Source organism: Panthera pardus, unplaced genomic scaffold (assembly GCF_024362965.1).
Source record: "Panthera pardus isolate Hobbes unplaced genomic scaffold, ASM2436296v1 HiC_scaffold_8, whole genome shotgun sequence".
NCBI lineage: Eukaryota > Metazoa > Chordata > Mammalia > Carnivora > Felidae > Panthera > Panthera pardus.
In genome coordinates, this window is record NW_026527013.1 from 16,807,804 (window position 1) to 16,829,746 (window position 21,943).

Consider the following 21,943-nt stretch of genomic DNA (forward strand, 5'->3'; position numbering starts at 1 on the left):
ATTTCGGCTCAGGTCATGATCCCAGGCTCGTGGGATCAAGCCCCATCTCGGGCTCCGTGCTGAGCATGGAGCCTGCTTGGGATTCTCTCTCACCCTCTGCTCCTCTCCCCCGCTCACACATGTTCTCTCCCTCTCTCTCTAAAATAAAAATAAATAAATAATTAAAGTTTTTTTAATGTTTGAGGCCACACAGTAGATGTAATTTTACATCTTATGTCATTCACAGAACCATTCTTTCGTGTTATAAGGAGCCCCGAGAACTCTGGTTAACAAGATATAATTTGAAGTGCTGGGGCAGGGAGAAGCAGATCGTCTGCAACTTCCTATGAAATGCATCGAAAAAATAAGAGGGATTGGGGTGACTGGGTGGCTCAGTGAGTTAGGCGTCCGACTTCAGCTCAGGTCATGATCTCGTGGTCCATGAGTTTGAGCGCTACGTCAGGCTCTGTGCTGACAGCTCAGAGACAGGAGCCTGCTTCGGATTCTGTGTCTCCCTCTCTCTCTGCCCCTCTCCTGCTCACGCTCTGTCTCTCTCACTCTCAAAAATGCATAAATGTTAAAAAAAATTTTTTTTAATAAGAGGGATGGAGAGAAAGATGGATGTGTGATAAAATAGGTATAGTAATATGTTAAATGTAGACTCAAGACAGTATTCACTGTCCAGTACTTCCAACTTCTCTGAGTGCTTAGAACTGTTCACCTGCTGGGGAAAAAATTCTTCATGCACATCCTTGTACATCCCAAGGGCAGAGATAATAACTCATTTAGTGCCTTTGCCATCACATTAGCTCCTGAAGGTATTTCACAAAAAACTGTCGTCACCTTTTTAAATTGATGATGCAATGAACATCTGTTTGCACAAATCTTTGTGCAAACATCTCTAATTATTTCCTCAGGATGGATTACTGAACACTCAATGACTGGCTCACCAGGGAGAGAAACTGGGTAGCCAGAGGAAGGGGTCTCATACCTTGAGAATTCGGTGCCTTTTTTTTTCTTTGTCTTTAAAGTAGGCTTCAAACCCAGCATGGAGCCCAACGTGGGGCTTGAACTCATGACCCTGAGATCAAGACCTGAGCTGAGATCATGAGTCAGACACTGACTGAGCCACCCAAGCACCCTGAGGGGCCTTTTAAATGCATTAGTTATTTAAAGAAAAAAAATTTTTTAATGCTTATTTATTTTCTAGAGAGACAGAGCACGAGCAGGGGAGTGGTAGAGAGCAAGAGGGACAGAGCAACCGAGCGGGCTCTGCAGTGATAGCAGAGAGCCTGATGTGGGGCTCAAACTCACGAACCATGAAATCATGACTTGAGCTGAAGTCGGACGCTCAGCTGACTGAGCCACCCAGGCGCCCCTAAAAATTTTTATTTAAATAATGGCTATTTGAAGGGTCTAAAATGATTCCATGTGTAACTGCATATCTTGGAGGAGTCCTGAGGCGGGACCATTTTGCATGTGTATAAGCCATCATCTTACTTCTTTTTTTTTTTGTTGTTACTTCTTTTTGGATTGTACTCCTAGTCTTTGCCTGTTATCCCCTGTTTTATCTCATGTATCTACAGGTACTATTCACATGTTGAGGATCACATTCTGGTTTTGAAAGATCTGGAGCAGGAACTACCATTAGAGGGTCACCTGGGTGGGCGTAATTCCTCCTTTGGGGAGTCCGAAGGAAGGGGCTCAAGGCTGGAGGTCTCCTGTTCCCGTATAGTCATGTCTTTGACATCCCCCTCCTTGGAGGATGGGGTCAGCTGGGTCTTGGACGTAGAGACATCCAACTCCTTGCCACTCACAGGGCTGCTGGCACCTTCCTTTCTTGCTGAGGAGCTAGAAGGAGAAGGCAGGGAGACTCCAGGCTTAGTCATGGGCAGTAAGGTGTCTCTGGTGCTGAGGAGAGTGACCTTTCCAAACCCTGTTATATCAGAAGCCCCATCCCACTCAGTCTTATTTAGATCATACATGTGGGCCCAAACGCAAAGAGTAAGACCCTATGGATAGGAAGAGGAGAGCATCCTTCTCCTCCTCATCAGAATACGTAGCCCCCCCTTCAGCAGCCTCAGCAGGAGACACCTGGGAAAATGGCAGTCTCCAGGTCTGGAAGCAGGTGCACCTGTGGGGTGGGCCACAGGCTCCCGGGAATATCCTGGCCATTGAGGCACTTATCACACAGGCACCCCTGGAAAGGAGTGGCAGAGCCCCCATCCAGGTTAGGTCTGGGGACCGAAGGTAAAGCAAGACATGTCTGCCCTGATGCCTTGACCAGCCCATGAGTTCTGCATTCTCCCACCTACATGGGTGCCCACACCAGCTCCCAGGAAGGTAGCTGCCCTTCCCCCCCCTCCAAGTGACGGTGCCCAGGGTCCTCCTTCTCAGAGAGGCACGTCTGAGCAGGCCTGAATCATCAGGAGGATGCGAGGGGCCTCGGCAACCCCCGCTACCTGACTCCTGTCCTGCATGTGATGGTTTTGCACAATCAGCTTTGGACTGTGTCCTTTACCAAGTGATAGTAACAACAACAACACATTCCCACTGTGTACTTTCTAGGTACGGGGACTGCATTCACCCACATCTTCACAACCCCCATGATTTTGATGCTACTATTATGAGTCCCAACTTAGGGACCAGAAAATGGAAGCACAGAGAGGCTGTCATGCCTCGCACAAGGGTGAAAGGCGCTTCCTAGAGCCTATGCTCTTTGTCCACTGCTACGAGCATCTCCCAGGGAGAGCGTCTCATTAAGTGAGCCTTGCATCCACAAATGATCTTTGCCTGAAAGGTGAACTGTGGTTTTTAGGGGACATGAGCACCAGGCAGCTGGGTCACAGGTGGTTTCCGTGTGCAGTACTAGAGTGGGGAGTGCTAGCCTGGCCTCTCTCTTCTACTCTACCACTCATCAGTGGTGTGGCCTTGGACCACACCCCTGGGCCTTGGTTTCCACATCAGTAAGATGGAGACATTAATGCCCACCTCATGGGGTCGCTGTGTGGACAAGAGGTAACCAGCCCAACCTGAGTCCCGCGGATACTGCTAGTACTGGCAGTAATGGGAGCAACTGTGACCAGCCAGTAGCTAAGACACTAGCTTAGCTACTCTCTTCTTTCACCAGCCAAGGAGGGCCAGGTGTTGAGCAGGTAGAGCAGCAGGAAGGTTACTCACCTGAGCTGCTCTTTGAAGGTCTTCTTGGACTTGGATTTCTTCCCAGGTTTGGCAGAGAAAGGGGTGACCCCGAGTCCGAAGCCTTGTCCATCAGGCTCACCTACTAGGTGGCCATCAACGTCCACAAGCCCTGCCTGGAAGAGGCCAGCCACAGGGCAAGGAGTTAGTTGAAGGGTTCTGGCCTGTGGGGGACCCAAGTGCATACGTGCTCTGGTGGGCACGTTGACCCCACACACCAAGATAGCTGTCGCCAGTGCCGCTGACTTCAGGCTGCCCCCAACAGCACTATCTCTGGCCATTCTACCAAATGTCCACTTTCCACATCAACACCACGCCATACCGAGAATCTCGAGTCCTGTTGCCAACGTGACTCCAGGAACCGGTCTTGTCTGTGGTCACGTCTCTAATTTTGGAGACCATTTTAAATTCCTGTATGGCAGACTCTTGCATGGGTCACACTCATCCTGGTGTTACCTTTACCTGTTGCAACCCTAGATCTGCTTTAATGTGACACTTGCTGCTTCTGAAAAGGTCTGGGGATGGAAACATCTGACATGAATGCTGTCAACAAGAAGCAACCATGCATACCTTCTGGACCGCAGAAATGGCTGCAAAGTCATTCTTATCTATGAGGGTATACTTCCTGCGCAAAGCAGATTCCACTTCCTGTTCCTGTTGGCTTGAGAGAGAGAATGAGAGAACACCTGACACCTGGGGCCATGCTGAACCCTCTGGAGCAAGAACCAAGTACTGGAGGTAGACCTCATGTGGGTGTGGCCCCCCTGTGATGGAACCACACCCTCCTCATGAACCAGACCAGACAAAACAAGTTCATGCCACATCCCAATTTCTCAGTGCACACATCTATTGTCCAGCCTCCCAAATTTGTAATGGCCACCCTTGCTTGCCAGGCACTTCTGCTCCAAGATAACTTTAACAAGGACTGTAAGCCTGCCTCAGGACCTTGCTTTCCTAGGTGCTATCTTTAAAGGCCCTTTGGGGGGTGCCTGGGTGGCTCACTTGATTAAGTGTCCGACTTCAGCTCAGGTCATGATCTCACGGTCCGTGAGTTCAAGCCTCACATCGAGCTCTGTGTGACAGCTCAGAGCCTGGAGCCTGTTTCGGATTCTGCGTCTCTGTCTCTTGCTGCCCCTCCACCACTCAAGCTCCCTCTCTCTCTCAAAAATAAATAAACATTTAAAAATTATTTAAAAAGGGCCCTTTGGAATCACGTGACCCACTTCTGTGATCCACCCAGCATAAGCCACTCAGTTTACAGGTATGCCTGTACCCATATAAACCACAAATGCCTCTTGAGGTGGGGGTGGGGAGCAGGGAATATTCACGATGCCCTGCTCTGGCCATGCTCAGGGCGCTCAGGGTCGGCACTCCATAAGGACCTCCTGTTGAGTTAATGAACTCAAGAAACATCTACCAGGGACTACCAGGGACTCCTCTCTGTGTTGTCCTTAAATGGATGTCTGTCCTCCCCGCTTCCCCCAGGGGAAGGGAAGGGCTGGAGGATTTGAGAGCTCAGGGGCCTGGGCACACCCCAAGAACTCTGATCTGGCTCTTCACCCACGAGAGACGAGGCAGTGCACTTAGAGGCCATGCCCTGACCACGGGAAATGAAAATGGCCGCCTGATGTAGGAATCCAGTGGGTGGGGAGGGTCCCTTACCTCAGAACCACCCGGAACTGGTTGAACACCTCCTGGATCTGTCTGAGGTTGATTATCTGGAGGGAAGAGAGCAAGGCAGAGGTTAGGCCTCTGGCAGTGCAGCACAGGGTGTGTCTCTGTTCATAGAGAAACCAGGACTCCTTGACTAACCCTTTGATCCTCTGTCTTGAGAATGGCATATCTGTTCTCCTCAAGAACAAAGAAACAATTGGTTAATAGTTTTCAAGCTAAGTATTTATTGAGGCTATAAAAATGACCTTTTCTAAGGGAAGATCTCCTCCTTAAAATTAGAATGTCTCTAGTACTTGAAAATACTAAGAAAAAACATTTTAATAAAATGTATTGTCCTCAGCTCTCTCCTGTTGCTGAAAGGTTCTGTTGAACTTTTGTGTGGTTACAGACACACATACATCTATGGCTGGGGGAAGGCTATTGGCTTCCCTCTCAGCCCTAGGGACCACAAGCATTACCCCTGAGGGTCAGTCTAGGACTAGCACTGTTACAATGCCAGAAGGGCCTGCCCCTCCATCGTCTGAGGCCTGCCAGTTATAGCTGCCACAATGACAGGCTAGGGATGGGGAGGTGTCTGTCACGTAGCTCCCTGATGAAGGGTTTGCTGGCCTGCACTGTGAAAAAAGAATGCAACCTTCCTCCTGAGGGCCCTTCCCCATGTGGCTGCCGTCTCTTCCTCCTTGGCCTACTCCAACTCAGGCCCTGGGTGTCTGCCTTGTAAACCAGCATGACCATCATCCTTGAATGGCCTCACCCCACGTGGCAGAGCCAAGCACCTGAGCTCCTACAGCTCAGTTAATTCCAGCTTGCTTTCCCTCCTCACTGTACAAGTGTGGCCACCAAAGTCCACAAGGTTAAGCATTTTGCTGACATCACTCAGCAAGGAGGCAGCTGAGCTGGGACGTGATTCAGGGTAGCCTGGCTCCAGGGCCTGCACTTGTGATGGACCACCCCCTGTGTGGTCAGGGCCGGTCAAGGCTTCTGGCCACTCTGTGGGGCACACCCATGCTTGTAACCCTAAACATGGATGCTGAGGCTTCAGTGGGCTGCAGGGCCCGAGGCCGGGGGTCCAGCACCACCCACCCGACACCCACTGCACCCACTCAGTGTAAGGTTCTAAGGCCAGCACAGCACAAGTGGGGGTATGCCCAGGATAGGGAGACCCAGGCCACTGGGCATGGTGGTCCCAAGGAGATGCTCCTTACATCAATCTCGTCCAGTGTCCCCTCCAGGTACCTCCGCACCTGGGAGTTGATCTCAGCAATCTGGATTTCATCCATGGGATCGTAGTTCACAAGGGTGCGGTTGGCCTTGGAGGAGGATGAAGAACATGTCAACGAGCTCCAAATACCTGAGCCCGACAGGGGCAGGAGGGGTCATTCTGAGAATCAAGGTGGAGAGGTTTGGGCACAGGTCCTGGCCACCTAAGCCAGCTCCATTCCCTTCACCATCAGGTCTTGGCCAGGTGCTCGGGTCACAGAGGGACAACTGGGTCTTGGAGGGAAGGAAAGCCACCTGTCATGAGCTTGCCACTCCAAGCAAAGGGCTCTGCTGCCCGAGTCTCAGGAGACTCTAGGATGACAGCCATGGGTGGGAGGTGGCTGCCTCTGCCTTGAGACACCCCCCCCCCCCCCCCACTCATGAGCAGGCCCAGGCAAGCCACCAGAGGTCTCCTGTCCCCACCCTCTGCCCTCAGGGCTCTATGCTGCTGCCCCTCCCCCACTGCCCAGTATGCCCCACCTCCTCTGACCTTGACCATCATGCTATCTATCCCTGCCCTACCTGCCTGGCACCTGGCCCCCTGCCCCTCATCTTCCTGCCAACTGTCTGCCTCTGCTCCCTGATATCTGACACCCCTGCCCACATCCTCCTGCTCTTCCAATTTCCCTGCCCACCAGGCATCCCTGGCTCCTTAGCCCCTCTGACCCCAAAGTCTCCCTGCCTACTTGGCCCTCCTGGGGCCTGTCTACCCAATCCCTCTGCCCACCTGGTACTGTGACCGCAGTCCCTCCAGCACTCCGGCCAGCCCCTCACCCAGCCACCTGCCTCCAGCCCCTTACCAGGCTGTCGTGGATGGCCAGCTCCTGCTTGAGCAGTGCCAGCTCCTTCTCCAGGTTCTTGACCATTCGCTGCCAGGGAAACACAGTTTGGGACGGGGCAGGGAGGACAGTCAGAGAGGCCACTCTGCCTCTTCCACATCAAGCCCACAGTTCCCCAACCTGTGGCCGGACATCCTGGCCCCTCCTGGTAATCCATGGAGTGTGATCTCAGCATCTGGACAATTCCTTCCCCGCCAGTGACTCTTTCCCAACTGGGGTGAGTTTAGGGCCTTCGGGGGCCTCACAAGTCCCTGGCCTCTGCTTCTTTCAGCAGACAGAGGAGATTTAACAGAGTGAGCACAGGCACCCACAGGGCAACCTCACACCTCAACTTCCAGGAACTTCGGGTTATTTCCAGTCTACCGGGGTGAAGGCCTTCTCGTTGCAGCCCGCTGCCTCCAGGAGGCTCCCCACGCAGTCGTACCTTTTACCCTCATCCTTCCCAACCACTGCACAAACATGTCACATTCCCTGCTGATAATCATGTATGTCACCTCCAAAGTTTTGCTGTTATAAACAAGGCTGCACAACATTTTTGTACTTACATCTTTGTGTCTTTATAGGTTTCTGTAGGATAGCACAGGCTCTTTGTGATCTGCCCCCATTAACTCTTCCCTACCGTTCTCCTCCAAGCTCATTCCACTCCTACCAAATTGGCACACTCCCGCCTCTGCACTGCCTGTCCCCTCTGCCCAGGACACTCTTCCCCCAGGTGTTGCCCTGGCACACCCCCACACCTCCTTCAAGTCTTTGTTCAAAAGCTTCTAAATTAGGCACATTTCAATCACTCTATGTAAAACTGCAGTTTTACACACTCCCACTCCCACACCACTCTTTTTTCAAATCTTGCTCTAATTTTCTTTATAGCACCTATCACCAACACACCCTAGAGCAGTGCTGTTTGACAGTACTTCCTGTAATGATGGAAATGTTCTCTATCTGGGCCCTGAGTTACATGTAGCTACTGAACCCTGGAAATGTCATTAGGGTGACCAAGGAAGTGAACTTTTAATTTTATGTAACTAATTTAAATAACCCCAAGCGAGTAGCAGCTACTATTCTGGATGGTGGAGCTCTAGAACTTACCTATTTCTTTTTTTTTTTTTTAATATTTTTATTTTTATTTATTTATTTATTTATTTATTAACGTTTATTTATTTTTGAGACAGAGAGAGACACAGCATGAACAGGGGAGGGGCAGAGAGAGAGGGAGACACAGAATCTGAAACGGGCTCCAGGCTCTGAGCTGGCAGCACAGAGCCCGACGCGGGGCTCGAACTCACGGACCGTGAGATCGTGACCTGAGCCGAAGTTGGACGCTTAACCGACTGAGCCACCCAGGCGCCCCTTTTTTAATTTGTTTTTAAATTTATTTATTTATTTTGAGAGAGAGAGAAAGCCAGGGGGAGAGAGAGAGGAAGAGAGACCCAAGCAGGCTCCACGCTGTCAGTGCAGAGCACAATGTGGGGCTCCAACTCACAAACCATGAGATCATAACCTGAGCTGAAATTGAGAGTCAGATGCTCAACCAACTGAGTCACCCAGGCACCCCTTTAAACATTTTTTAAAGAAAAATTATAGGCACACATACCTCATTTCATTGTTCTTTGCTTTACTGAGCTTCTCAGATACTGTTTTTTATAGATTGAAGATTTGTGGCAACCTTGAATCAGGCAAGTCTATCGGCACTATTTTTCCACAACATTTGCTCACTTCCTGTCTCTGTGTTACATTTGGTAACTTCTGCAGTATTTCAAATTTTTCATTATTATTTTATTTGTTATATTATCTGTGATCAGGGATTATGAGTCACTGAAAGCTCAGACTTGGGGGGGAGTAGGCTCCATGCCCAGCATGGAGCCTGACACGGGGCTTGAATTCATGACCCTGAGATCAAGACCTCAGCTGAGATCAAGAGTCAGACACTGAACTGACTGAGCCACCCAGGTGTCCCAGCAATAAAGTATTTTTAAATTAAGGTAGGTGCATTGTTTTTTTAGACATAATGCTATTGCACACTTAACAGACTACAGTATAGGGGTGCCTGGGTAGCTCAGTCAGTTAAGCATCCAACACTTGATTTCAACTCGGGTCATGTTATCACAGTTTGTGAGATTGAGCCCTGCATCAGACTCCATGCTGACAGTTCCAGAGGCTGCATGGGATTCTCTCTCCCCATCTCTCTTTGCCCCGCCCCAGACTACTGTATAGCATAAAAGTAACTTTTACAGGCACTGGGAAACCACAAAACTCATTTGACTTGCTTTATTGTGATATTCACTATATTATAGTGGTCTAGAACTGAACCCACAATATCTCTGGAGGTATGCCTGAATATTTGAGGTGTACAACATGATATACACATACATAGTAAAATGATTACTATAGTCAAGTTAGCTAACGTATCTATCTCCTCACCTAGGGACAATTTTTTGTGTGTGGTTAAGAGCATCTGAGATCTACTTTCCCAGCAAAGCTCAGATGATGGTTAGCATTTTTGAGCAATAAAGCATTTTTTAAATACAGTATACAATACAGTATTATTTTTTGAAAAAATGTTTAATGTTTATTTTTGAGAGAGAGAGACAAAGCACGAGCAACGGAGGGGCAGAGAGGGGGAGATACAGAATCCGAAGCAGGCTCCAGGCTCTGAGCTGTCAGCACAGAGCTCAATGTGGGGCTTGAATTCACAGAGTGCAAGATCATGACCTGAGCTGAAGTCGGACGCTCAACCGACTGAGCCACCCAGGTACCCCTACAATATGGTATTATTAACTATGGTCACCATGCTGTACTGAACTGGGGATAAGATAAGATCCCCAGAACTTATCCATCCTATAAATGAAAATTTGTGTACTTTGAGCAACATTTCCCCTTTCCTCAGCCCCTACCCCCACTCTTGGTAACCACCACTCTACTCCCTGTTTCTGTGAATTTGACTTTTTAGGTTCCACATGTAAATGAAATCTTGCAGTATTTTTCCTTCTGTATCTGGTTTATTTCACTTGGAATAATGTCTTCTAAGTTCATCAATGTTGTTGCAAATGGCAGGATCTAGATTCACTTCTTTTATTTTTTTTAAGTTTATTTATTTAAGTAATCTCTACACCGAATCTGGGGCTCAAACTCACAAATCCGAGAGTAAGAATTATATGCTCTCCCTGGGGCGCCTGGGTGGCTTAGTCAGTTGAACGTCTGACTTCAGCTCAGGTCATGATCTCACAGTTGGTGAGTTCGGGTCCCACATCGGGCTCTATGCTGACAGCTCAGAGCCTGGAGCCTGCTTCCGATTCTGTGTCTCCCTCTCTCTCTGCCCCTCCCCCACACATGCTCTGTCTCTCTCTGCCTCTCAGAAATAAAGAAAACTAATAAAAAAAAAAATTTTTTAAATAGAATTATATGCTCTCCCAACTAAGCCAGCCAGGCTCATTTATTTCTTATATTTATCGTATCTCTCTCTCCCACCCCCAGTAGTCAGCTCTTTGAGGACACAGATTTGTGTTTTTTGTATATTAACACACTCCAGGTGCTTCAAAAAGTGCCTGGCACATGGTAAGTGCTCTATAGATTTTAGGTGAATGGATAAATGACATATTTCTAGAAACAGAATTGCTGAGTCATTTTACATTTGATGGATGCTGTCCTGTTGTCTTTCAAATGAGAGGCACAAGGGATTTTATGCTGAGAACCTTCTCTGTGAACAACAGGGCGTTCTTCAGTTGTCAAAAAATGGCCACTGGAGGGAGCCCCTGACAACTGCATCCTGGTACTGGTGACCAGGGCTGTGACCAGTCTGCAGCGAGAGGTGACAGAACCCTGGCATTCTGGTGTCTTTGTGGCAATTCAGGGCACAAAGCCTAAGACTCAAAGCACATGACCAGGGTCCAAATCCCGGCTCTGCCCCTCTGGGAAGCCCCAAGAGGTTCTCCTTCAGGTAGACTTCCTATGAGGTCAACGGGAGAGGCTTGGTGGCCAAGCCCCTCCCCTCAGCTGAGGGATCTCAGTTCTAAAAAATACATCATGCCGCCGCTAGGGAAAGTCGGGCTGTTGAGGGCCTCCAGCTGGATGACTGTCCAGTGTGGTGCGGGGAGCCAGGCTTAGATCTCTGGGCCAATCAGGTGATGTGAGGAAATGGGTCATTGGCTCCCCCTGTAACCAGCCTCCATGTCACATCCTGAGACCATAGGTGCTTCTCCTCATGCCTGGCAGACTCGCCCTCCTGTACCGAATGGAAAGAAGCTGCTTGGAAACACAGGGCTGGGGCACCAGACCCCACAGAACAGGGCCTGGCAGCACCTCCTGGCTGACCAACTCCTTTTTTTTTTTTTGTATCTCAGATGGAACACGAACCTGACCAATGCCTTTAAAGACCAGGGACATTTTCTGGATGGAACTAATGCCTTGGAAACAGCACAGACTCAAGTAAGTTCCCTGACGGTCAGGGGTTTTCATCATAAACATAATGAGGATAATTCAGCACCTTCTGTTTAAGCAGCACACCAGGCTAGGAGCACCTCTCCACTCGGGAAACTTCCCTGGTTGACCCCACTGCAGCCTGCAGGTATGATCTTCTCTCAGCAGAGCAGAATATCAAGTGTTTGTCTGCTGCCTGTTTACACCCAAGGCTCACAACCTTTACACCACCTCACAGAATCACAGACTGACAGAGTACAAGGGTCACCTGGAGGTCATCAGTCCAGCCTCCTAGTCCATAGGTGAAAACTCTGAGGCAATTCCACAGAAGCTACCCCATGGTCCAGAAAACAGGCATCTATGCTGAAGAGGGCGCTAGAAATAACACAGGCAGACTGGCTGTGGTCTATGGAAGGCGGCAGCCCAGGTAATTTTCCATGCCTCTCTCAAGAACTCATGCTTATAAATGCTTATCATTTTTTAAGTTTACTTATCTTGAGAGAGAGAGAGAGAGAGAGAGAGAGAGAATGAGGGACAGAGAGAAAGGGAGAGAGAGAAAATCCCAAGCAGGTTCTGCCCTTTCAGTGCAGAGCCCGATAAGCTCTTTTTTAATTAAAAAAAATTTTTTTTTAATGTTTTTATTTATTTTTGAGACAGAGAGAGACAGAGCATGAGCAGGGGAAGGACAGAGAGAGAGGGAGGCATAGAATCCGAAGCAGGCTCCAGGCTCTGAGCTGTCAGCACAGAGCCCGATGCGGGGCTCGAACTCACAGACTGCGAGATCATGACCTGAGCTGAAGTCGAACACTTAACCGACTGAGCCACCCAGGCGCCCCTTACATTTTTTTAATTAAAAAAATTTTTCATTTTTTAAGTAGGCTTCGCACCCAGCATGGAGCCCATTGCAGGGTTTGAACTCACAGCCCTTGAGATCAAGACCTGAGCTTAGATCGAGTCAGACACTTAACCGACTGAGGCACCCAGGTGCCCCCCCCCACCTTTTTAAAGAAATAAAACACTGCAGACAAATATGCAGCCCCTATGTACCTCTCTCCAAGTCCACCGCCCCCCCCCCCCGACATCCCAGAGGGAACCCCCAGCCTCAGGTTGGTCTTTTCGCCCCTGTGTTTTGTTGTTGTTGCTTTTTTTTAATGCACACACATGTATCGATGAACGATATTCAGCTATGCTTCACATGTGTTTAGACAGATGCTACCATTTGGCCCGCTTCAATCCCGCTTGAGATTATCCAGCTGGCAGCTCGAGCCCTGGCTCTCTCCCTCCCTGACTCACTCAGCTCCTCTCTGGTGAAGGGCTAGCGGTCCCGTGCCCAGCTGCTCACTAGTACAATGAGCAGCACAGGCACCGTTCTGCCTCGAGGCTCTTCACATACATATGTGGGGACTGCCTCCAGACTGTCCACCGGGAAAGGGAACACTGCTGACCCATACAGTGAGCAGCGCGCTAGCTAACATTTACTGAGCATTCACTCCACGACAGCACTGTGGGAAGAGGTTTCTCCCCATTGTATGATTCTCCACAGCCTCTCTTAGAGAGTGGATTCTGCCACTCCCCCAATTTACTATTGAAGAAATGGTGGCTTACTAAGAATAAGTATCTTGCTGAGGCTGTACAGCTGATGGAAGGAAAGAGCAGGTTGCTGAACCCCCAATGTGGGGGCCATGGCTCTTAACTACTGTGCCAGTGGTTCTTGAGTGTGGCCCCGGAAGAGCAGCAGCAGCAGCATCTGGAAACTTATTAGAAACGTGAATCCTTAGGCCTCACCCTTTGGCCAATGGAATCAGGAACTCTGAATGGGTTCAGTGACCTGCGGTTCTAGAAGCCTGCCTAGAGGGGCTCCTGGGTGGCTCAGGCGATTAAGCGACAGGCTCCAGGTTTCTTCTCAGGTCATGATCTCACAGTTCCTGAGGTGAAGCCCTGTGTGGGGCTCTGCTCTGATGGTATGGAGCCTGCTTGGGATTCTTTCTCACCTCTCTCTCTGCTTGTCGCCCCCTCACATTCTCTCTCTCAAAACAAACAAACAAACAAACATTAAAAAAAAAAAAAAAGAAGCCGGCCTGGGGTTCTGCTACCAGCTCGGTCTGAGAGCCACTGCTCTAACCCACCCCCCTCCTCAACCTCCAAACCATGGGTTAGTTACACAGAGCCACGGGGACCACTATTTTCCTTTAGGATTTGGAATCTGGAAGGTTTTTTTTTTTTTTTTTTTAAATTTTTTTTTAACGTTTATTTATTTTTGAGGCAGAGAGAGACACAGCATGAACGGGGGGGCGGGGGGGGGGGGCAGAGAGAGAGGGAGACACAGAATCGGAAGTAAGCTCCAGGCTCTGAGCCATCAGCCCAGAGCCCGATGCGGGGCTTGAACTCACGGACCGCGAGATCCTGACCTGAGCTGAAGTCGGACGCTTAACCGACTGAGCCACCCAGGCGCCCCTGGAATCTGGAAGGTTTAACTACTTTGTCATGAGCTCAGGGCACGTACATGCTCCTGTCTCTGGTAACCATGATTCCACAAGCATCCTGAAGGAAAATGAGGTAAATGAGTTTTTACTTTACAAGAACTTGCCAAGATGCTCTCAAAAGCAATTTTATAGATTATGCTCTGGCCAGGAACAGACAAAGGCTCTGGTTTCTGCACATTCTCGCCACCACTCTGCATTGTGGAAACGTGCTAATTTTTGCTAGTCTAAGGGTGGACTTTCACTAAGGTTTCAACCTACACCTCCCTGGTGGTGGTGCTGAGCGCTCCTTCTGATCGGTCAGCTGTGCTTGCTGAGAGGGATCACACAAGTCGGCAGCAAAGAGGTTCCGTAGCGTTCTAACCAGAGGAGTCTGAGAGATGGTCCACACTGATTGAACTCTGAAACAGCTCTAAGGAACTCTCATATAGAAGCCCAGGGTAGTCAGAGGCCCTGAAGCCTCACACATGAACTGGGTGGGGACCTGACCTAGTCCTTTCACCTGTGCAGTGACCCCCAAGTGGGGGGGGTGGGTCTCCAGGGGCTCTGAAGACTCTGGCCTGTCCCAGAGTGGAAAGGGACTGACCCGGGATCTCATTGAGGCAGGAAGGGAAGCCAGGCTTGTGTGACCCAGGCAGCAAACCCACACACCTCCACGGTGAGACATCTGCCCACAAACCCCTTACTACCTCAGCATCATACTTTTCGTTGATGGCAGGCTCAGTGGTGACCAGCTTCATCCTGCTGGCAAACCGCAGTGAAGACAGCTGAAAAACAGATCAGACAGCCCTCTATGTCTTTGGCCAATTGCTTATGAATAGAGATATTTTCAAAACAGGCCAAAGGAGTCCACTAGGAAAGACGAATTTCTGCATATAAGTCTACTCCAATGTGAAGTGTGGGGTCTCCTTGGGGGTTCCACCCGAGTCCCTCTGGAGGGGCAGCCAGGCAGGGGTAATTATGGCCGCAGGCCCAGGAGGCAGCCACATAAGTAGGCACTTGAGAAACAGCCCCGGCACTGTGCCCCACTGCACCGATGTTACACGACAGGTGGAGGACTGTCCCTTGGCAACGAGGAACTGCCAGTGGTAGCACGGGGCGGGCCCTGAGATCCCAGCCTCACACGATGGCGGGCTGTCGCAGGGCTCCAAAACAGGGGGGCGGGCCTGGGGGAGGGCCACCCAGAAGTGACCCAGAAGAAGGCCCGAAAGCGCTCTTCAGTCCACCCTGGTGATTAAGAACCCTACCGCTGACCCACCACGCGACCTCAAACAGGTTTTGTAGCTTCTCTGTAAAGTCAGGGAGACTTCATGAAGAGGTGGGTGGTGTGCTCTGGATGGAGCTGGCAGGAGGTCCTCCGGAGGAGGCCCCTGTCACTAGTCGGAGCTGCTTCTGTGTGGGGTGGATTCGGACTCTCCTGCTCCAAACACAGCAGCGAGTGTGGCCACGACCCCCTTGCTGTGTTTACTCCCACACATACGTGCAGCGGCCCTGAATAAAGCAATGTGATCCACGACAGGAACACTGTCAAGGTTTTAAAGCATTTGGAGAAGAGACTCATTAGCTTCCACACCCCAATATGCCTTCGTCCCAACCCCCTGAGGCCCCTCCAGCAGCTCCTCTGGGCTCCATGGGCACCGTCCTGGGTCACAGGACGGGATGGCGGGGGTACCAGCAGAATGGCTTTCTATGCGGTGACCATCTCAGGGGTGGGAATGAGAGAGAGGGGCCTTCCACCGTCTTGGAGGGCATTGCTCAACAAGGCAGTCAGGAGGCCCAATTTTCATATGGCTCCTCTCGGGGTTCACTCGTGCTTTGTTATACTATGCGGTTCCTGAAGCCTTCCCCCCCTGGGGATGCTGCCTGCAGGTCAGTGGGAGCTCCCTCCCCGGCCTCCCAAGCCCCAGGGCGCTCTCTCTGGAAGCTGGAATGGTCCCTGATGCAAGAAACTGGGAGGCCCTGCAGGAGCATCTTGCCCTGCAACGTGCCTGGAAAGGACCTGTTTCACCTAAGTGGATTCGCCAGATGACTGAGGCTTGCCTTAAACATCCACACCTGACAAAATGTCTATGGAGCACTTTCCAAATCTGTCTTATTTATGATGAGTGGCCCTTCAGAGGAAGAAGGGAAGCCTCAGCCGGAATGCCCAGTTGTGTGAGCTCACCTGTGTCACTGCCTCAGCCATTAGAGCCCATATTCCTGCCTCTGGGTCTCCTAAGCTTGTCCCCTCCCAGGTCCCCTGGGTCCTGCTGCTGGGTTAATCTTCCTGAGTCACAACTCTGGCCACAGCCCTCCCTGCTCAAACCCCATGACACCCCAGCAACCAACAGAACAGCCAAGGCGGCACCCTGGCCGCCAGGACCCGAGCAGATTCTGGAGTCTTTTCTCCCCCTTCTCCTTCCTGAACACCACCCCCCACTCCCCCTGCAGCAGACAGGTGTTCCCGGCATGGGCCACACCATCAGGCCCACAGTTGCCTCTGCCAGAAGCATCTCTGCTTTCTTTTTATTTTATTTTATTTTATTTTATTTTATTTTATTTGTTTTGTTTTGTTTTGTTTTGTTTTGTTTTTAAATGTTTACTTATTGTGAGAGAGAGCGCGCACACGTGCGTAAGGGGCAGAGAGGGAGAGAAAGAATCCCAAGCAGGCTCTGTGCTGTCAGCACAGAGCCCGATGTGGGACTTGAACCCACAAGCCATGAGAGCCTAATCCTGAACCAAAACCAAGAGCCAGCCACGTAACGAATTGAGCCACCCAGGCAACCCGCCTCTCTGCTTTCTGTACCACCAACCCTTTAAACCCAGCCAGCTCGGTGCCCACCTACCTCACCCCACTTTCAGGAAAAGTACCTTTTCCTCTGAAGGATTCTTTCGTCCAGACCTCTCACATTACTCAGGGCCATGGCAAGGAACTCTGAGGCGCGAGGCCACGTATAATTCACCTCTACCGAGCTGCTCTTCCCCCCACACGCACACACAGTACGTGCTCAATGCCCATCAGTTTGCACCAGCCTCATAACCACAGCCTGGAACCCTGTGGTGCTTCTAAGATTTTTCAGTGTGTAATTATGAAGAACAAGAAATCAGCTGCCCTAGATCCCAATTCACAGGAGCAGCACCGTGGGAAGCATGGTCCTTGCCCCCACAAAACCCTCTTCACATAGACTCCCACGGTGCGCCTGCTCCCTGCCTTGCCTCTTCCTCAACACAGCCTCTGCCCCTTGGTACTTGGTATTTGGATCCCGCAACAATTTTGGTTGATTCAGTCCCCGGATCTCTTCCCTCTTGACAATGTCTATGGCCCAGTATGCCAGCTTAGCCAGCCCGGAGCCAGCCTTACCCAGCCCTGGAACCCACAAGAAGGGATTCCAACCAGGCCGCCTCGGCTATCTTTACGTACCGTCTCTTCTAACTGGGCGGCTTCTCCGTAGATGTTTGTCAAGAGAACCATATTGCAATTTCCCCCTGCAGAAAGCAGGACACAGAAGGGCCATGAACCATGTGGGTATTCTGCCAAGAGATTCTTTTAAGGCTGGTAGGGGTCTGCTATGGGTTGAGAGTTTGTGTCCTGACAAAATTCCTATGTTGAAGTCCTATCCCCAAGTGTGATGGTATCTGGAGATGGGGCCTGGGGGAGGTGATCAGGTTTAGAGGAGGTCCTGAGTGTGGAGCCGGCATAATGGGATTAGTGCCCTTATATGAGAGAAAGAGAAAGACCAGAACTCTGTCTCTCTTTCTGGTCCCTTTCTCTTTTCTTTCTTGCTCTTTGCCGTGTGAAGGCATAGAAAGAAAGCAGCTGTGTATGAGCCAAAAAGAGCCCTCACCAGGAACCATCCATGCTGAACCTTGATCTGGGACTTCCAGCCTCCAGAGCTGTGAGGAATAAATGTCTATTGTTGAAGCACTCCAGACTGTGGCGTTTTGTTACAGCCACCTGAGCTGACTCAGACAGAGTCAGGAGGGACATGCCCAAGCATGTGTGAGACTGGAGGAGGGCAGGGAAGGGGAGAGGCCTCTGGATGTACCTAAAAGAGGAGCCGGGGGAACAGCAGAGGAGAGATGGCATGGGGCAGGGGAGAGGGCTGTGGGCCAGGGCTTTGCTACTGGTGGCTCTCAATCAGTAATCAGACACCCAAGACCGTGCCATCAGGCGACACAAATATGACAAACACAACCCCTGTTCCTCTGTCAGGGAGGCTGTGGGGGAAGAGAAGGAGGCATGACAGAGACCCTCCACCTGGTCACCTTGAAGGCTGTGAAGGATTCTGCCAGGTTAGGGATGAGGGGAAGTGAGAAGGTAGTCCCAACAGAGGCAAAAGTTTAAGCAAAGCTTCTGAGGGAGCAGCACTGCATGCTGTGGGTGAAAGAGGGGACCATGCATGACTCTGCCTTTTCAGCTGTGTCTGGGATCACAGGGAAAAGGTTGCAGGGAAGTGCCAGCTGCCGGAAGGGAGCAATTCCATTACCACCAGCAGCAGCTAGACCCGGCCTGGCCCTCCTCCCTGTGCATGGACCTCGCCCTCACCTGCCCTTACCTAATGAGTCCTTGAGGGCGTGGGTAAGCTTGCACTGCCGGAAGGGGATGTGCTCCCGCTTCTGGTCCCCGAGGGCAATGATGGCCTGCTCCAGGAATGACAGCGACTTGTTGATGTAGGTGGCTTCCTTCAGGACTCGGCCCTCAGACTACAAACCAAAGGTCAATTCCACTTCACACCAAATGGGGAGGCTGCCTCACTGGGAACACTGTGGGTGGGTGGCCAGGCTGGAGCCTCCTTTCCAGAGCCAGCTCTTTTCTCAATATCATGGGATTGTATTCCATCATGGCCTAATACTAATACTCACAGGAATGCTCATGCAAATATTCATGGGAACGCTCACGGGAATATGAATACTTCTGTGAATATTCACGTGAATTCTCATGTAAGAGTCACATCGATATGAATACGCACAGGAATGTTTGTGCAGACACTTGGGCAAATCATCCTGTGACTATCATACACATACAAACACTTAGCTGAATGCACATAGGAATGCTCACTGCATACTTCTGTGAATACTTATACTAATTCATGGCCAAGCCCATGAATAGCTGAGCTGAAATACTCATGGAAAGACTCATGTGGACACTCCTACTCATATGCAGACAAATGTTACTACCAGCACCAAGCATTTTCTGAGTACTTATGGGGGGCTAGGCAGCTGGCTAAGAATTTAGGGGCTGTCCTCTCATTTAATATTTACAAAAATCCTCTTAGGTAGGATGCAACTATGGTGCAGCTGTTTCCCCTCCACTAATTCCATCCCTCAAAGCTCCATGGGGTCATGCCCACATGCTCCACTGTGCCCAGCTCAGGGCTGGGCGCACAAATGCCCCATGAGGGACGTCCCATGTGCATAGGCACTGTGCAGGAAACAGGGCTGTGGCTTGAGAAGGGATGTCCTGCTCCCACTTACCCCAGACTTTCCCAGCCTTTCTGAGCCCGCTAGATCCACCAAGTTAATTTTGGAAGTGATGTACTTTTCGTCTGATAAGGTCCTCGAATGAGCCTACAAAACATCCAAACAGAGGTTAGATGTCACAGGGAGAAGCTTCTAGTCTGCAGCAGATCCAGTGGGACTGGGCTGTGCCCCCCGCCCATCCCCCCATCACTGGGCTATTCAAGGAGCTCAGACCCACCTCCACATAGATGGTGAAAATGCAGTGCGACCTGGATGAGTTTTTATTCATTGTGTGGGAGGCTATAATCCTGTTGGTCTCTCCCTGAAGAGGAGAGGAAAAGTAGACAGCATTTTGAAGAATTAAAACAATAAAGCATTTGGGTTATTTTCAACTATTCTGACAGGTATACAAGTGATTTCATGTTACTGCAATCAGACCTTCCAGAGATATCTCATTTATACACTAGTAGAATGGGAGACCAATTGGAGTCCAGACCTAGACTTTCACCCTCTGCTAGGGATGTGTGAATTTGTAGAGCTTTCTGAAAAGCCAAGTAGCAATAAGAATGAAAAAGTCTTAAAAATGTTCATGAATATTGACTAACAATTAACCTACATACCCAATGATTAGGTCTATCTGTACAATGGAATGTTATATAGCCAGAAAAATGTTGACAAATATTTTTTTAATAATAGAGAAATGCAGAATCCAAAATCATAACAAACTGACTTCAATGGCACATTAAAAGGATCATGTACCAGGGCACCTGGGTGGCTCAGTCAGTTAAGTGTCTGACTCTTGATTTTAGTCATGATCTCACGGTTCATGAGTTTGAGCCCTGTATCAGGCTGTGTGGTCACAGTGGGAAGCCTGCTTGGGATTCTCTCTCCCCCTCTCTCTGTCTGCCCCTCCCCTGCTCAATCTCTCTGTCTCTCTCTCAAAATAAATTTAAAAACATTAAAAAAATTTTTTTTTGCACATTTAATCCCATCTTGGCATCTGCTTCTCAGAAGGCACAGACTAACATACTTTTAAAGGACTATTGAACAGACTGACATTGACTTCTCACTACTAGTGATGGAAACCATAACTTTGCAATGATCTCTTTAATATGGTAGAACAAAACAGGGGCACCTGGGAGGCTCAGTTGGTTAAGCATCCGACTTCAGCTCAGGTCATGATCTCACAGTTTTTGGGTTTGAGCCCCATGTCGGGCTATGTGTGGACAGCCCAGAGCCTGGAGCCTGCTTCAAATTCTGTGTCTCCCTCTCTCTCTGCCCCTCCCCCACTCTCACTCTGTCTCTCTGTCTCTCAAAAATAAATAAACATTAAAAAAATTTTTTTTTAAATATGGTAGAAGAAAACAAATGTGAAAATAGAATTTTATACCCAGCAAAAATATCTCTCAAGACTAAGGGTAAAATAAGGACATTTCAAAAAACAAGAAACTCTTTGTCACCAGCATGCTCACTGTAAAGGATATACAACAGAAGAAAGAAAACAATCTCCAGTGGAAGGTGATGGAGAAAAGAAAGGAAAAGCAATGAGGGTGGTAAATACGAGGGTAAACGTAAAAGAATGTGTACTATATAAAACATTAATAATGATGCCCCTGCAGAGTCAAAAAACAAAAACATAAAAGACAAGGTAGCAATCCTAAGGTTCTTATAGAATGCAGGAGGAAGTAAAAGGTTTTCATGAACTTTAGATTTTTAGAGGTTTTATTTTTTTATTTATTAAAAATTTTTTAATGTTTATTTATTTTTGAGAGAGAGAGAGACAGAGCATGAGCTGGGAAAGACAGAGAGAGAGGGAGATACAGAATCTGAAGCAGGCTCCAGGCTCTGAGCTATCAGCACAGAGCCCAATGCAGGGCTCAAACTCACAAAGTGTTAGATCATAACCTGAGCTGAAGTCAGATATTCAATTGACTGAGTCACCCAGGCGCACCACAGAGGTTTTATTTTTAAATATATATATATGTCTATTTATTAATTTTGAGAGATAGCAATCAGGGTAAGAGCAGAGAGAGAGGGAGAGACAGAGAGAATCCCAAGCAGTCTCTGAGCTGTCAGTACAGAACCTGACATGGGGCTTGAACTCATGAGCAGTGAGATCATACATGACCTGAGCCGAAATCAAGAGTCGGACGCTTAAATGACCAAGCCCCCAGGCACCCCTATTTTTAAACATTTTAACGTAATTACAACACAATTAAAATGATAATGTTATAGTAAAATATAATAAAAATTATGATAAAATGACACTTTATTTTGATCCACAGGAGTTTTGAAGAAATGTACAGGGAGGTCCCCTGTACTCTTCACTCAGTCTCTCCCTAAGATAATATCTTGCAAAACTATAGCGCAATATCAAAACCAAGAAGCTGACTTTGGATAATCCATAGAGCTTATTCACATCTCACTAGTTAGATACACTCACTTGGGTGTGTATGTATTAACTAAATGTGCCAAGTTGTTATTTCTGGGCTAAACGGAGAGAGTGAGAGAATATAAATATGAATGAACATACAACTTCTAAATTAGTAAAAGGGAAAACAAGTATAATAAAAAATATCCAATAAAAAAGGGGCAAAACATGGGTAAGGGGCATTAAGGAGGACACTTGTTGGGATAAGCACTGGGTGTTATATGTAGGGG

General features: G+C 49.2%; 1 protein-coding gene and 1 long non-coding RNA gene across 18 annotated transcripts in view; one reads left to right on the plus strand and one right to left on the minus strand.

Moving 5' to 3' along the window:
* LOC128775694 (uncharacterized) overlaps positions 1–17,747 on the plus strand; it is an 81,070-nt gene extending 63,323 nt beyond the window's left edge. The window contains exons 5-6 of one of the 4 annotated variants that reach the window (XR_008420634.1): positions 11,288–11,372; positions 17,623–17,747. This is a non-coding gene — a long non-coding RNA (uncharacterized LOC128775694). Of the gene's footprint in view, positions 1–2,547; positions 5,193–11,287; positions 13,574–13,831; positions 16,361–17,622 lie in introns of those variants that run through there. The other 3 variants (XR_008420633.1, XR_008420637.1, XR_008420635.1) reach the window with 3 other exon arrangements.
* Positions 1–21,943, minus strand: part of KIF9 (kinesin family member 9) — a 53,851-nt gene that overhangs the window by 16,257 nt on the left and 15,651 nt on the right. For 12 of the 14 annotated variants that reach the window (XM_053898348.1, XM_053898342.1, XM_053898344.1 and 9 more), the window contains 11 exons: positions 19,521–19,604; positions 19,298–19,390; positions 18,379–18,526; positions 17,244–17,308; positions 14,533–14,610; positions 6,912–6,980; positions 6,057–6,161; positions 4,840–4,895; positions 3,748–3,838; positions 3,160–3,293; positions 1,639–1,830 (listed from right to left, as the gene is read on the minus strand). In XM_053898348.1, coding sequence (XP_053754323.1) covers positions 1,639–1,830; positions 3,160–3,293; positions 3,748–3,838; positions 4,840–4,895; positions 6,057–6,161; positions 6,912–6,980; positions 14,533–14,610; positions 17,244–17,308; positions 18,379–18,526; positions 19,298–19,390; positions 19,521–19,604 — 1,115 coding nt within the window. Of the gene's footprint in view, positions 1–1,638; positions 1,831–3,159; positions 3,294–3,747; positions 3,839–4,839; positions 4,896–6,056; positions 6,162–6,911; positions 6,981–10,260; positions 11,170–14,532; positions 14,611–17,243; positions 17,309–18,378; positions 18,527–19,297; positions 19,391–19,520; positions 19,605–21,943 lie in introns of those variants that run through there. The other 2 variants (XM_053898346.1, XM_053898351.1) reach the window with 2 other exon arrangements.